At 36.4% G+C, this 16,725-nt stretch overlaps 1 protein-coding gene across 7 annotated transcripts in view; it reads left to right on the forward strand.

Moving 5' to 3' along the window:
• Abl2 (ABL proto-oncogene 2, non-receptor tyrosine kinase) overlaps nucleotides 1-16,725 on the forward strand; it is a 100,680-nt gene that overhangs the window by 59,341 nt on the left and 24,614 nt on the right. For 3 of the 7 annotated variants that reach the window (XM_063239883.1, XM_005005841.4, XM_003474934.5), the window contains exons 2-5: nucleotides 6,033-6,095; nucleotides 7,056-7,226; nucleotides 13,118-13,413; nucleotides 16,263-16,535. In XM_063239883.1, coding sequence (XP_063095953.1) covers nucleotides 6,033-6,095; nucleotides 7,056-7,226; nucleotides 13,118-13,413; nucleotides 16,263-16,535 — 803 coding nt within the window. Of the gene's footprint in view, nucleotides 1-475; nucleotides 1,716-6,032; nucleotides 6,096-7,055; nucleotides 7,227-13,117; nucleotides 13,414-16,262; nucleotides 16,536-16,725 lie in introns of those variants that run through there. The other 4 variants (XM_005005844.4, XM_003474932.5, XM_005005843.4 and 1 more) reach the window with 3 other exon arrangements.

Raw genomic sequence — 16,725 nt, forward strand, 5'->3', positions numbered from 1 at the left:
TAATTTCTTTTTTATAATCCAGAGGAGAAATTCAGTCTGGTCTTTGAAATTCTGAGTCATTATTTGAAGTAAGCTTTAGTATAATTCTTTCTACATGATGTTGACAGTACTGGCTTTATAAAGGTTGATTTCATAGCTTTAAAAAAACTTAATAAATATCAGGTCATTCTTTCTCTAATAACATTAAATTATAATTTTATGTTTCAACTTTTAACTCATTAGCTGTTAGCTTGTTACTTGTATGAATCAAGAAGAGTATCTGGTGTATAGTAGGCACTTCATAAATGTTTATTGATCAGTGAATGTTGACAGATACAGTTATGAACACTTTTTAAATATTACTATTATTGTTTTTTATTGGTACCAGAGATCCAACTCACGACTGCACACTTGCAAGACAGGCGCTTATGCCGCTGATCTAAATCCCCAGCCCATTATTTTTGTAAGACATACCACCAAAAAAATACATGAAGATATACACAGCTATTTTGAAGAGAACAAGAGACATTACAGTAGCCATTGCTGATTTTCCTGTTGTCTGATTTTGAAGGCCTGTAATACCTTCATTCTTCTGTTTTGTTTTATATTATTTTGTTTTTTATGAATTCATTGTGTGTGAAGATATAGACAACTACTTAGAAGAAAATAAGAGATGTTAATGATAGCCACTATTGATCCCCTGATGTCTTGCTTTGAAATCCTGTGTCACTTACATTGTTTTCTTCTGATCTGCTTTGTTCTGTTTTGTTCTATTTTGTTTTACCCTCTTTAAAAAAAAAAAAAGACATACCACCAAAGTCATCCATTAGATTTTAAGAGTGTAATTCTCAGAAGATTACCCTCATTTTCTTCTTTTTGGCAGACACTTATGCCACTGAACTAAATCCCCGGCCTACCCTGATTTTTTAAGTTCTTAAGCGTTAATTTTGTTCCTCTCTGTTAAGAAAGAGTAGATTTTTGCTTTTTAAAGTTTTAATAATCAGACATTTGCAGTACCATTGTGGCAGTCTTTTAAGCTGTATAAGCTACAGAACCAAAGTGAAAGCACTTACTCCTAGCTTTTGACTGTGCATCTGAATCAGATCGTAACTATTTATCTTTGTAATTGTGGTTTCTTGAGCTATTTTGAATGATGTAAAAGATGAGTCTTATTAGGCGTTTCCTCTTTTAAAAGGATACTTGGTGTTTTATTGTAAACAGTTTTCTCCAAGGAAACATTTCTCTGAGGTCTCACCTCATCATCTCCTTAGAAATGAAAACCTTTCTGATGTACAGGTCCTTAGTTTATTTTATTATTAAGCTGTTACTCATGTGTGTTTGATGTAACCCATATGTCTTAATTTTACTTACATGTTTTTAAAGTATCCCCAGAGCTTCTAAAGTAACGTCATTCTGATTCAGTGTTTCCCTGACTACCAGATACTTTTCTTCAGGTTACTCTCCACCCACTGGAGGAGTTGTGAGTGCTCACCCTTTCATTGGTTCCCCGTGGCCACTGCTACATGAGTAAATGCCACATGCATGTGGCATTGCTTGTCAGAGTGGAATTCTAAGACTTCCTCTTTACACAGAACAGTTTAACTTCTGTGCTTCTGGCCAAAGGATGGTCCTGGGTACAGTTCTACTCCCAGCTAATAGTTATGGCAGAGATCAGGACGCGTTGCTTTGCTGCCCCTGCAGCGAGGCCTCAGGATCCGCTCTCCTCGACTCGACAGGTATGGTTCGGAGATGATAGTTGGGGAGAAGATAAATAAACACAGTACGCAAGTATAAATAGTGATATTTAAGAATTAATCTCACCTACTGTTGTTACTGTTATCTTCATTCTTGGTTAGTGAAGTTTTATGTAGCTATTTTTGTTTCTGTGTTTTACAATAGAATTTTAATAAATACTTGTTGAATAGAAGAATATGTAAGTAATATGTGATAGCTTATATTAAGATGTGTAAAGAATTTAAATTGTATCAACTAAACTATTGAATAGTTTATCCAGATAGTTAGTAGATTTAAATAGTGATATTAAAAATTGTTAGCTCCTTAGAGAATATGCAATCATATGAAGCAATTCTGGAAGATAATTAAGTTTATAAAATACTTAAAAATGCCTAAACTGAAAATTTTGTACTTTCAACTTTTCCAGTTTCAACCTGAGAGATTTCTAATTTAATTGATAAAAATTATTAAATGACAAGTTAGGAGAAAGTGTTTTTAATGAAATTAAGCATTAAGCTTCATAATTACCTGAGTTTGAATTTAGCTTTATTCTAGATTTTACTTTGTTTAATCATGGTACTATGTAAAAGTTGTTGCTTCAGTTTTATTTTTGTTGTGTTCTAAAAGTGTATCAATAGAAAAAAAAAACCAGATTACTTTAATTGTCATAAGGTATTTTTGCTACCTTTACAGATGTAAGTAAAATTCCAAGTCTTCTACTGTCTCACTTTAAGTCCATGATCTACCTTTATATGAGCAATTAATTGGAAGAATAGTTAACTTCCTAAGTTATCTTAATTCTCAGTAGTCACTTCACATTGTTCAAAAATAAAACATTCTCAGCCTTCACACTTCAGGCGGGCACAGCACATCTGAATCATCCAGACATGTCTGTTGTAACTGATGAGAAAAGTGGCAAGGACTAGACCCACTGAGTAACACTGCCATCTACTTGCTCTTGTCTCAGGCTTTTCTTTCATCTTGTTTTGGTCTTAGCTTGTTCTCCTCTTTTAATTAACTCTCTTTGTGATTTTATATGTGTGTAATACATGCATTCTTGGTCTCAGAAAAATTTGGGATTTTTTTCTTTGGGGAAAGTGTTGGGTGTTTTTGGTTTTTTTTTTTTTTTTTTTTTTTTTTTGTGCTAGTTGGTAGGATGTGTTTCAGTGGATATCCTGTGCAGACGGATTATACAGGAAATTGGCCCTTAGTTCCATGAGAACAAAACAGCGAGCGGGAAGAAAAAAGAAAGAAAGGAAGGAAGATCTTTTGACTCAACCAAAAAAACCAGGGAGGAAGGGGAGTAGGGAATGAAAATGATTGCCTTCAAAGTTGTGGTTCTTTTAGTACTTTAGCCCAAAAAATGATTTTTATCCTTTATGTATTACTTTATATGTTTGAGAAATATACAGTATATTTGGCTTATATACCTTTTAAATTTACATAAAATTGTGCCATGGGCTCTCATTCTGCTTTCTCATTTTGTCACATAGCATGGTTTTAAAGCAACTAACCTTCCTTTAACAGTCTTCATTTGGGATTGGAGTTCTTCCCCAGAAGAGATGAGCCACTTGTTACAGATATGTCCTTAAACCCTGAGTCATCAGTACAGAATTCCTGATCATCCCGGCTCCAGTGTTTTATTTCATATTCTGTCCTCTCGTGATGTCTTCTATGAGTATGGCAGTCTGTACAATTTATTCATTTGACTTTTGGCTTTGCTTTGTGTTGTGGTACTGGGGATTGAATGCTAGGGCTTTGTATATGCTAAGTGCTCTACCATTGACCTACACCTCGAGTCCTTTTTTATTGTTATTTTGTTTATTTATTTATTTTGGTACAAACTCATGACTTTGTGCTTGCCAAGCAAATGCTTGAACTGCCGAGCTAAATCCCTGGCCCCTTTTTATTTTTATTTTGAGGGAGGTCTTGCTGAATTGCCTAAAATGGCCTGAAACTTGTGATCTTTCTTTAGTCCCCTCTAAATAGCTGAGTTAGTGGCATACAACTTTGCCTGGATCAAAAAAAAAAAAAAAAATATATATATATATATATATATATATATATATATATTTTTTTTTTTTAACCAAATAAAATGTATACTACTTTTTGTTCTAAAGGGTTTAAGTAAACTTCAGTATTTGTTTAATACCATATATCTAACTTGGTCATGGATAGTTCACAGGTTCTCAGAGTTGACATTTTCTTACATTTTCAAATGAGAGACTTTTTCCTCTTCTAAAAAGAATGAAATCTACTTGAGACTGTTGGTAATCATCACAGTAATAATTATAAAACATTGTGTTACCACTGTCATGGGCAAAAACCATGTATCAAACATGGATCTTGTGTTCAGTGTGAACCACAATAAATGTGAATTTTTTCCCTATATTTCTTTTGACAAGGCTTTTAATTTTAATAAAAGACCGTCATTTTGTAGACCAGTGGAAAATCTGCTGGAGTTGATAATTTTTTCATTAAAATAAAAAAAATGCAGAACATAAAACCCATTTGAAGAATGTTTCTTATAACATGGGATTTTGTTTATTTGGTAATCCTAAATTATCCGAGCACACAATTTACTCCATTCACTGCAGTTCTGTTTAAATGAGGAGCAACATGCAGGTTTTAATTTTTCAGGACATCTTTAAGTTTAACATAATAGTCTAATATAAAATGTAATTTGATTAACTGTAGAATGTTAAACATATACTATATTTCTTTTCAGAGAAAGACTTTTTTAATGCTTTGACAAAATACCTGATGCCCAAAGTTAAGAGAGGAAAGGTTCATTTAGCTCACTGGTTGTAGAGGTTTCAGTCCATTGTCAACTTGTTCCCTGGCAGGGGTAGCACAGCAGACAAGCATCACGAGAGACACAGTTCATAGCAGACAGAAGATAGTAAAACAAGCAAGGGGCAAGATAAGCTCTTTCTGTCCTTTACATTGTATCCAGGCTTCTGGGATTAGGATGGTACCAAACCAGTCAGTGGATTGATTTAGTAATTACCCCTTATCCTAGCATTGTGCCATGAATCAGTCACACGTCTGATCCAGCCACTTCTGAAAAAGCCTCACCTATAACCGCATGAGGCTTTGAGGGGACATCTAGACACAAGCTAACAGAAGGCATGTGGTAAAGTGAAACAAACTCTTCATTGGGAAATTTAGATTTCAGCCTACAGAAGGAGTTTCTGTCTGTATCATATAGTTATGAAGATGCCCTCCCCCATAGTATTATGGATTGAACCGGAGGTTTCCACACAAAGCTATACCCCTAGCCTTAATTTTTTATTTTATTTTATTTTATATATATATATATATATATATATATATATATATACATATAAGGTGTCACTGTGAAGCCCACACTAGCCTTGAATTCATGATCCTACTATCTGAGCCTCCCAAGGGTGGGATTTACAGGTGTGTGCCATTGTTTGCCTTTGAAGCCAATTTTTATCCCTGGGTGATATGATTCTTAAGATTAAGATACATTATGTTGTTTCCTGTCACTCTGGGTAAGTTAGTTCAGCTAATATAATACTTACCACATTATTTAATCTGTGACACCCCTCTCTCAAATGATGCAGTTGTTATCCCTAAGGAGTATGTTGTTGTTTGGTATGGAAATTGAACTCAGGATGTCATGCTTGCCAAGCAAGTGGTATACCACTGAGCTACATCCGCAGCTCCCCTAAGGAGTCTGTTGTGAAGTTTAGAAAATGTAGAGAAGGACTTAAGACCACAGATTTAAAGGTTTTTCCTATTTAAATATGATAGAGCCAATTTTTAATTAAGACTGAGTAAAAGGAGAGAGACATGATAGAACAAGTGTTATATGACACAGATAGTTGGATAATTCACCTTGGCAGATTGATAGAGGGTGCATAGTGAAGTTTGGAAAACTCCCGTAGAAAAGGTGTCATGTGGGCTAGGGGTTTAGCTCAGCAGCATAAGTGCCTGCTTGGCAAATGCAGGGTCGTGAGTTCAATCCCCAGTCTAAAAAAAAAAGTGTCATGTTTTTGAAAGGAAAGGGTGGAGGGGGGTGGATATGAGCTTCTGTACAGGGAGGTTATTTGATTACTAGAAGAGCAGTGCCATTCCAGGTATATTGGACTACATGAACAAAGGCCACAAGGTGGGAAGCAGCATCATGTGTGTTAAAGAGATGTGGAGAAGGTTAAGGGGAAGCTGGAGAAGTAGATCCTCACTCTCTGATCATGAAAAGTCTTGAAGACATAGTAAGGAGACTTTAGTTGGTGATGAACTATTGAGATTTAAGAAAAGTGATGTGGTCAAATTTTTGTCTTAAATAGATCACTTTGCCAGCTGTGTGGAGGATGGATTTGAGGCAGACAAGACTGGAGGCAGTAGTCCAGGTGAGAGGTGCTGGGAATCTGAACTAAGGCCTGGAAAGAGAGAAATATTCTAGAAAAATGTTATATGATGTAAACAGTTGGATAGTTTGCTTTGGCAGACAGCCACTAAATAGTCTCAAGGATCAAGAAAGTCACTGCTCAAAAAGCAGTGTATTTCTTGTATACTTGTACTGGGTTATGGAAAACAGGTGTTTTAGGATGGTATAAAGATGACCTGTTTAGGGTAAGTACAGAAACTATAAAACCTTGAAGAAATAGGTCTTACAAGTCTTCAACCACTGCACATAGATAAACTCAATGAATCCCCATTTATACTTGTTTTCTATGGCTAAGTTGTCAACATTTTACAAAAATCTGCCCAGGAAAAGAAATTGGAGTTAGAAGGCTGGGCTAACTCAGTGGCACAAGTGCTTGCTTGACAAGCACAAGGTTGCAAGTTTGATCCTGGTACCAAAAAAAAAGTTAGAAAAAAAGTCAATAAAACAATGAACAGTTGTAAGTCATCTTAACATAAAAAAATACTTTTATATGTTAAGGATATTTTGTATTAAACCAAGTTATGTTCCTTCTCTTATCAGGTAGTTTTAGGATTATTTTGCCAGAGGCACTATTTCTTTAATTTTTGTATAAATAGAGGACCTGGATTTATAAAATACTTATAACCATGTCTTGTTCTATAACAATTCTTTTCATTTGGAGAAACCCTGTGCCTTTGCTATTAATTTATGTATGATTTTAGTAAATGCATATAAATCAGAGCTAAGCTCCTGTTTTGTGGTCTTTTCACTATTTTTTATATTTTCAACAAATAAATGGCAGCTTCATGCTTAGGAAATGCAGTACCTATTTGTTCCTTCATGACTCCATGAAGTGTATAGTTCTGTCCCACTTTGGAGTTGTCATTACAGACCAGCAGCTGAGCTGTGTGTATCAATTCCTTTCCCTTTTTGTGTCTTTCAGAAGCTTTGCACCGCCCCTACGGTTGTGATGCTGAATCCCAGGCGCTGACTGAAGCCATCAGGTGGAGCTCCAAGGAGAACTTACTTGGAGCCACTGAGAGTGACCCTAATCTCTTTGTTGCACTTTATGATTTTGTAGCAAGTGGTGATAATACACTCAGCATCACTAAAGGTGAGGTTTCTATGTGACATCCTGTCAGTTTCTAGCTTTCACAGTGGTTAAAAAATGAAGAGGCCTGTTTTGTTTTCTGCCACTGACTGAAATTAATTGGGTGACTTGGGTCCAGAAACTTACGTTTCATTCTGTTTTACCTTGCATGGGTTATTGCCCTACAAAATAAAACTTTACTTTTTAGCATTTGTTACAGATAAAATGAGTTAAAGCACCTTAGAAAAATATCCTTATTCTTGGAATTCTGTAGTGTGTACTATGCTAGCATTCATCTACCACTGAGGTAAGACTGACTGTACATCTGTTCTAATTGAACTGTGTCCAAGATGAGTCAAAGTGCCAGACCCCAGTGCTACCCATAAGTGCTTGTGCGTACCCAATTGCCTATATGAGAACTGTTCATTGCCAAGTCCAGAGTGAGATTAAGGACTTGCATCCAAAATGCAAACCAACTGTATCATTAAACACACAATTATTTTGTTCAGCAAACATTTTTCAGTCTTGGAACATGACTTTCTGCACAAAGATAGTAGTCCAGTGTTTACATTCTGGCACAAAGATTTTATTTCATTGTGGACCAGATTTGAGTGGCACTAGCCTAAATGACCTAAATGTCTACCGTTTTTGTTTCTAAGGGATAATGAAATAGTAGAAAGGATTTCTCTTGTTAAGAGTAGAGAATAATAGAGAGTAGTAGTTTATTTCAGTGGCAAATTCTTGCAAAAGGGAATACAAGACCCTGATCAGTTTTTTTTTGTTTTGTTTTGTTTTGTTTTTTTAACAAAGGTGAGAAAAGTCTTAACTTATATGAGAAACAAGAAAGTGGGTCATTTTCATTGTACACATGGATTGGACGTATCTTAAGTTTCAGAATAGATTTGAGATGGTAATGATTATATCAGAGACAAGCTTCTACCCGCTAAAGGAACATACTGCTCTTTCTATAAAATTTTTATGTACATCAACTTTTTTAAGCATCAGTTTTAAAAATCAGATTCATCAGAAGCAGAACTCTTTAGAACTGAGTCTGTCAAACTGAGGAATAGGTATGTCTGAGTGAGCATGATTGCGTGTTTGCAAGTGCCAGGACTTTCAAAGGCATATGAAAAGTAGAAGTATCTTCTGGTATCAACCTTATTTAAAGATTTGGATAGTTTAGGGGTAGGGTTGTGATAATATGTGTAGGGATTATGTTTAAGACAAAAGCATTTTTTACATCAAGTTCAGGGAAAAAACAAAGTACTGCTGGATGTGGTGCATGCCTGCAGTTGGGAGACTGAGGCAGGAGGATCGCTGCAAATTCGAGGCCAGCCTGGGCTACATAGTGAGTTCAAAGACAGCCTGAACTACATAGTGAGACCTTGTTGTAGTCTATTTGGACAACAAAATGGACTCTGTTTTACTTTTACTGAGACTTCAGTAAAGAAATTTTCAAAGCAGTGACTCAGAACATTCTTTCCTCTGTGTATAATTTTTTTTCATTACTTTCCAAGGTAGCTCAATAATCACCAAGGAAACATTAATAAAGAAAATCTGTTATTTCTCAGTTACCAGTTATAGCAGCTAGTAGTGTGCTGTTCAAAGACTGGAATTCCCTTTATCTTATGGCCAACGGTGGTTTCTCTTAAAATCCATGAAATGCCAGATTTTTATGCTGGGTTCTTAATATATAAAATAATATCATACTTAAAGCTATTTTACAATTTTGAAAGAAAATACAGGCTAAAATTAAAGTAATTCGAAGACGATATTTTGCTTGATGTAAAAAGAAAAATTCTGCTGGACACGGTGGTGTGTGCCTGTAGTCTCAGGTCCTTGAAAGGCTGAGGCAAATACGTAGATTCAGCCAGGCAGCTGGACTGGGCTGGGTTGCCAAAGCTAGGTTGAGGCCAGCTTAGGCAACATAATAAGGTCTTGTCTTTAACAAAACAGAAAAGAAAAATGTTCCTTTTAGGATTCTTCTGCGAAAGCCCCAGCATTTGCTTTATTTCCATGGTAGTAAAAAATAAAAACTCCCATAAAATAATAAAATTCCTCCTAATTGCCAAAAAAAAAAGTAAACACACAAACACTGAGGATACTTGGCTGTACCCTTGTTGTTGATATAGGGGAAATGCTAGGTGTCAAATATGCTGAGTTCTAGAATGAATGAAAGATCTAAATATTAAAATGTATTAAATCTATTGGAAGATAAAATAGATAAAACTTGAAGACATTGGTGTAGGCAAAGACTTAATAAATAAAACACAGGAACAATTACAGAGAATTAACAACTGGGATCTATTTTATTAAAAAGCTTTTGCACAGCAAGAAAAACCACCAACAAAGTGAAGAGACAACTCACAGTGTAGGAGAAAATGGTTGTCAGCTGTTTCTCAGACAAAGGATCACTATCCAGAATATACAAAGAACTCAAAAAAATCAGACTTCCCAAATGTAAAGGCGCAATCCAAAAATGAGCATCTGAGATAATACACACTTCTCAGATGAGGAAATACAACAAATAAATATGTGAAAAAATGTTCAACATGACTGGTCATTTGAGATGTGTAAATTAAAACAACACTGAGATTCCATTTCACCCTGGAAAGATTGACTATTTTCTTTTTTTGGTCTTTTTCCTTTATATCGGTACCAGGGATTGAACTCACGACTGCCTGCTTGCAAAGCAGGCGCTTATGCCGCTGAGCTAAATCCCCAACCCCTTAGATTGGCTATTTTCAAGAAATCAACCAATAATAAATGCTGGAAGAACTGTGGGGAAAAGGAACATTTCTCCTCTGTTAGTGGGTGTGTAGACTGGTGTAAGCAATATGGAACTCAGTGTGTAGTTACTTCAAAAAAACTAGGATTGGAGGTCCCATTTGACACAGCTATTCCCTTTCTTAGCATCTTCCCAAAAGAATTAAAAACATCGTACCTCAGCAATACATGTGCACACATATTTATGTGCACAATTTGTAATAGCTAGATGTTGGAAACAACCTAAATGTCTGTCAACTAGAGAATGGATAAAAAGATGTATTTTTATAAAACGAAGTACTACTTAGCCATAAAGAAAGATAAACTAAAAACTTATAGGTAAATGGATGCAGCTTGAGACCATACTCATGCAAAATGAATCAGACTCCCTTGTGTAAACATCATATTGTCTCCTTAGTGTGAGAAGCTCAAATAGTGTGTGTGTGTGTGTGTGTGTGTGTGTGTGTAAATGATAATTAAGGTATTTATTTCTCTTAGTTCATTGAAAACAATGGTTTGTGCTAACATTGTTTGGACAATTAAATGCAGATATCTTGCACTCTCAGTAACTTAAAGGTAACAATATACAATATGCAATGTATTAACCATTGCTACCCTCTAATTTTCATGTTTTAAAATTTTATCTTTTTTCTCTTTAAAGTAAAATTAACAAAAGCAAAGCCAAATACGTTGTTTGTGTTCCCTGAAGTTGAAGAATGAATTCTAAAGAACAATGGAGATTAAGAATAGAAAAATTGGGCCAGGGATTTAGTTTAGTGGCACAAGCACCTGCCTGGCAAGTGTGAGGTCATGAGTTCAATCCCTGGTACTGCAAAAAAAAAGGATAGAAAAATTTATTAGAGAAAAGGAATGGGGAATAGGACTAGCTCCTGAGAGACAGGAGGGGTCCTGAATGGGCTGCCAATAAGCTACTTCTCAAAGAAAGTTTTATAGAGCAAAAGCACAAAGAGGTACAGGGGTCAAAATTATGATCAGCCAACAAGATTGCAAGTATAGATGCTTAGGTGACATTGGTCTAATGTACATGAGTACACAGCAGGGGTACATGAGTGAGATCATTAACATTGGTTGATAATCTGTAGTCTTGGCCTTGTCTTCAGTCTTAGCAGTCTTATTCTTGTAGTCTTAGTTTTAGTCTTATTTTTAGTGGTCTGAAAACTGAGAGAGGATGGCCCACCCCTAATGAGATAATGGGAAATCTCAAAAGGGTGGTACCAATAAGGGAAGTGTGTAAATGAGGCCGTTGTGACTTTATCTTCAGGCCTCTAGCCACAGTTCTGATGTGTTCTCATCTCCTGCACGGACTCCCTCTAAGACCCAGCCCTGTCTGACTGCCTACTATATTTCCACCTAACTTAGCTGTCTGTATTATGATAGCCTACAATTATCAATTCTGTTTAAGGATGCAGCAGTATAAAAATATACATTCACAGAATCTTTATTTCTAGTCCTTACAGACTAATACAGAAAAGCTATAGAGTAACACGTTTGTTTTAGTTTTTCTAACAAGAGTTTCTTTTTTTTTTTCTGATGTAGTTGGTCTATATATATATATATATATATATATATAATGTATATACATACACACAAATATATACCGTACCACACATACTGCTGTCTGTATACAATATGTGTTTACATACTCACGTGTATGTGTGTACATACACATTTTTGTGTTTTGTCTCATATCCAGATGTCTCAGATGAGATAATCAGAAATGATAGGAAATTATCTTACGGCAGACATTTTTGTAGGCCATTAGAAAAAGGCCAATGGCTACCAAAGTAATTATTTTGAGATTTTCCTCATTAACTTTTGCTGGTAACTTCTTTTTTTTTTTTTTTTTTTTTTTTTTTTGCTGGTAACTTCTGATTCTAATTGACTTGGCTTTCTTTTGCTTTCTGACACTGAGGAAATGGTGTGAACTCTGTAGGAAGGTTTGCCTCTCTTAGAGGTAAGAGCCTAAGGCGCTACAAGGATCCTTAGATTAACATTTAGGTATTGCTAGTGAGACCTCTTTCATCTTCCTTATTTTGCTAAGCTTCTCAGTCCACAAGTATAAAGGCAAAATGTATATTGAAGTCTAAACTTGATGTTCACAACTTTAATAGAAAAACCAAGGACATTGATGTTGACGGGCAAAGAGCCTTTAAGTGGCTTTGGATTTGGACTCCAACTTCAGAGTCAGCGTGACTTTCTACACACTAATTTTAGAGGAATGAATGGGAATGATTCATTCTTTATGGAAAATGGGAAGGGAAAACATAACTATATTAGGAAACTATAACTATTTTAAAACTGAGTCCTGGAAATAATTGTTTTGGGAAACTTCACTGCCCACCCCTTGCTAAATACTTTTCTTGCTGAAAATATTTTTGGAAATTTTTTGGTTTATAGTTTTGTTTGTTTATTTACATTAACAGTTTTGTTGACTGTTCCGAGGTTTTTTGTTTTGTTTTTGAGACAGAGTCTCATCATGTAGTTCAGGCTGTGCTTGAACTGAATATGTAGCCCAGGCTGGGCTTGATCCTCTTGCCTCAGCCTCCTGATTGTAAGTGTGCACCTGTACAGATGGGTGCCATTATGCCCATCTGCAAGGGAAATTTAGAAGTAACTTTATATTTCACATATCTTATCACTAATCCTTGGTTATCGTTAACACTGAACCATACAAGTGGGGTTTCTTGTTTGGCTTTTTTGGACACAGGATCTTGCTATATAGTTCAGTCTGACTTTGAACTCACTTTGTAGCTCATACTGAACTGAATCTCATGGCCATCCTCCTGCCTCAGCCTCCCAAGTACTGGGATTACAGGTGTGCACTACCATGCCTGGCTTCAATAAATCTTTGTATACCATACAGTTTCTTGAGGACATTTTACAAAAAAAAAAAAAAAAAAAAAACAGTTAATGCCAGAAAGCCATTTCTTACTATGTTCATGCAGTTTAAAGCTACTAACTAAAAATCAATGAGGATGTGGTGAGCAACCAACTTTTTTTCATTATTTGAAAAACTGGGGGCTTAAAAATCTTTGAGTCAATTAATTTATAGTTTGACATTACACTGCATCCACTTGAAATAAAATCTTAATGTCTTTCCTTTTGTTCTGTGATGACTTGATGACTAGGTGAAAAGCTTCGAGTCCTTGGTTACAACCAGAATGGTGAGTGGAGTGAAGTTCGCTCTAAGAATGGACAGGGTTGGGTGCCAAGCAACTACATCACCCCAGTTAATAGCCTGGAAAAACATTCCTGGTACCATGGACCAGTGTCCCGCAGCGCAGCAGAGTATCTGCTCAGCAGCCTGATCAATGGCAGCTTCCTGGTGCGAGAAAGTGAGAGCAGCCCCGGGCAGCTGTCCATCTCGCTCAGGTACGAGGGGCGCGTGTACCACTACAGGATCAACACCACGGCAGATGGCAAGGTAAGGCCTTCCAGGACCCCCTCCTCTGTGGGCTGTCTGGCCTGTAGAGACAGTACTCAGACTGACTAAAGGGAACTGTGTTTTCTAATGTCTAACATGAAATTAAATACTTGCTTTGTGAATTCCGGCTATTTGGCATGCTAGAGAGATTTTGCTCTTTTCAAAAATAATACATTAATTTAAATTAAAAACACGGCTGGGTGTGGTGGTGCATGCTTGTAATCCCAGCCAGAGGCTGAGGCAGGAGGATCCTTGTGAATTGGAGCCAGCCTGGGCTACAAAGTAAGCTCAAAGCCAGCCTGGACTGTGTAGTTTGACACTGTCTCAAAAAGACAAAAACAAAACAAAATAAAATTAAAAAACCAAAAGTAACTTTAAAATTAGAAAAGTACATTAATTTAAAGGTAAGCTACATTTGAAGGTAACAAGGGAAACATATAAGTTGGCTGTTCTAATCCTCACTTGATCAGATATACATTCAGTATATTGATGTAGAATTTCTAAATTAATCTTACAGAGTTGAAAATTAGAGTGAGCTTTAATAGAAAGTTCACAGAATAAGAATGTAGATTTCTTGATACCGGGTTCTGACCTAGATCCCCGATCTCCCAAACGAATGTACAGAGGCTAAATTAAAAGAGACAAGTTGTATAATTTTTAGGGCTCTAGGAGGGTCAAAATCCTTTAATTAAGCTTGAGACTTCCAGGGTAAAGACAAGGATTCTCTGGATTAGTCCACTTACATTAGGACCAAGGAAAAAGGGCAGAGAAACTGAGGAAAGTGCAGGCAATGAGCAGGACCTTGGGAGTCACTTCAAAGACATCTCCAAGTCATGAATCAAGTCAGTTAGTAGAACTGTCTTATGAAGACATGGTAGAAGTGAAACTGCAGGAGTGAGTAATCTTTGCAGCTGCAGTCTCTACCTTGTTAATTGGGGTTGGAGCCAGAGGGTCCACAGCTGGCCTTATCTTGCCCTTTGAGATATCTCTGGCCTCACAGGCCACTACAGGCCTCAGCCAAGACCAGTGATTCAGAGAGGTTCACTTACTGTGAATCAGCTCCTGTCGCCAGGCAAGGGGCTGAGGCCTAGGACAGACTCACAGATAAACATAGAAAACCAATTAGTAAAATTTAAATCCTGCTCAAAGCCATTTCATAGTAGTCTCTAATATCTTGAGACTGATGTTGATCATTAATTTATGTCCATATAAGTAGATCATTGAGTCACTTAGCCGTTTGCATGTTGGGAAGACCAATCATGTAAGAAAGAATAAGTATGTTGTAATGGAACTGTTATATTTTATAAATTATAAAGCCTAAGCTTGCTTCAGTTTCTCTTCTATTGAACAGTAATTTAGGTTGAATCCTTTTTTTCCATTTTTCCTTCTGTGTGGTATGCATTGTATAGAGAAAGCATGGTCACAAGCCAGGAATATTTGTCTTCTCTCTTTATAGAAAGGTTTGCTGGTCCCTGCTATAGATGAATCTCATATATATAAAATTGATTGAAAAGGATTAGTGATTGCCATAGGGTTGGGATGGGAAGAATGTGGGACTAACTGGATTTATTTCTGAGTTTAGATAGTGATGATTGGACAGCTTTGTATGTATACTAAACTACTGAATTGTGTTATTTTAAATGGTGAATTTTGTGGTGTGTAAATATATTCCAATAAAAAAGGTTAAGTGAAAGAAGACCTCAGACAAATCATATTGCATGATTTCATATACATATGTTTCAAGCAAAGCTAATCTAAGATGTTAAAAATGTTAAAAATGAGTATGGAGGTTACCTTTGCAGGAGTAAAAAGCTGGTCGGGTCCAGTGGGCATCTGGGGTGCTGGTTGTGTTAAATCCTTGGTGTGGGTAACTTACATGCAGAATTTTTTTTTTAATTGGTACCAGGGATCGGTACGCACTTATGCTGCTGAGCTGAATCCCCAGCCCCCAGAGTTTATTTTTAAGCATCATCAATTCTCCATTTGTGAATTGTATACTTTTGTGTGTAGAATAAAACAAGTTTCTTTGTAAAAAGTAGCAGGCTGCCTTGGAGAATAAAGCTAAAGACTACTATCTTACTTTACTTTTCTTACTGCTTATTACAAATGAACTATTTTGCTATTGACTCAGAAATCCAGTTGTGCGTCTTTTTAAAAAAAATGGCCTAGACATTCAAAAGTATGTGTAATTAAATAAAAATTATAAGATAATTTAACAAAATTATAGTACCCTCCTCCTAATCATTCTCAAAACCTGAATCAGTGGTTGGCAATTTATGCTGTCTGCAGGACTTTTAGTGTTTCATTAACTTTTGCAGTATACCAGTTACTGTCACCTGCTTTAATCAGAATATCTATCTTTCTTATATATTTGAATTCTGCAGTTCTGTTGGTATGGAATTATTGAGAAAGCAATGAGTTTGATGATCCCAAGTGAAACATTGAAAGTTTTCCCAAGTCTGACTTAGGCAAAGTAGGACGGCCAGTTTAAGTAAAATTAAGCCAAACACCCTGGGAAACTAAGGGAGAAAGATTGCAAGTTCAAGTCCAGCCTGGCCAGTGTAGCAACATAGCAAGACCCTGTCTCTAAATGAAATAAATATGTAAACAAATAAATAAATGGGAGGATGTTGTTCAGAGCAGAGACCTTCCGTTCAATCCCCAGTATAGTAGAAAACAAACTGAAGTTTTAGTCTCCCCTTGCCACCATCGCTTAACTGTTTACCTCAGTGAAGATAACTTTCTGTCTTTATATCTTCAGGTCAGTGAAATAAGGGCTTTTTTCTTTTCTTTTTTAAAAACTACTAATCTGTTTTCAAGGTGTTTAACCTTTTTCCCTTTCTCGTCAGGTGTATGTGACTGCTGAGAGCCGCTTTAGCACCTTGGCAGAGCTTGTTCACCATCATTCCACAGTGGCTGATGGGCTGGTGACAACATTACACTACCCAGCACCCAAGTGCAATAAACCAACAGTCTATGGTGTGTCCCCCATCCATGACAAGTGGGAAATGGAACGAACAGATATTACCATGAAGCACAAACTTGGGGGCGGTCAGTATGGAGAGGTTTATGTTGGTGTCTGGAAAAAATATAGCCTTACAGTTGCTGTGAAAACATTGAAGGTGGGTAGCTGAAAATTACAGTTTTCAGGCATCTTTTTGTGTATGTGCTGAATCACTTGGAAATAACTTTGAAACTTTCCACCCACTGGTGTCAAACATCAGCAAACTGTGATTAACCCTGTTGCCTTTAGTGACAGTGTAAGGGTAGATTATTCACTGTAACACAGTGAAACCTATGTGTGGGAAAGGT

The sequence above is a fragment of the Cavia porcellus genome, unplaced genomic scaffold, assembly GCF_034190915.1.
Source record: "Cavia porcellus strain 051 isolate PalLab524CR breed Dunkin Hartley unplaced genomic scaffold, mCavPor4.1 scaffold_29, whole genome shotgun sequence".
Taxonomy (NCBI): domain Eukaryota; kingdom Metazoa; phylum Chordata; class Mammalia; order Rodentia; family Caviidae; genus Cavia; species Cavia porcellus.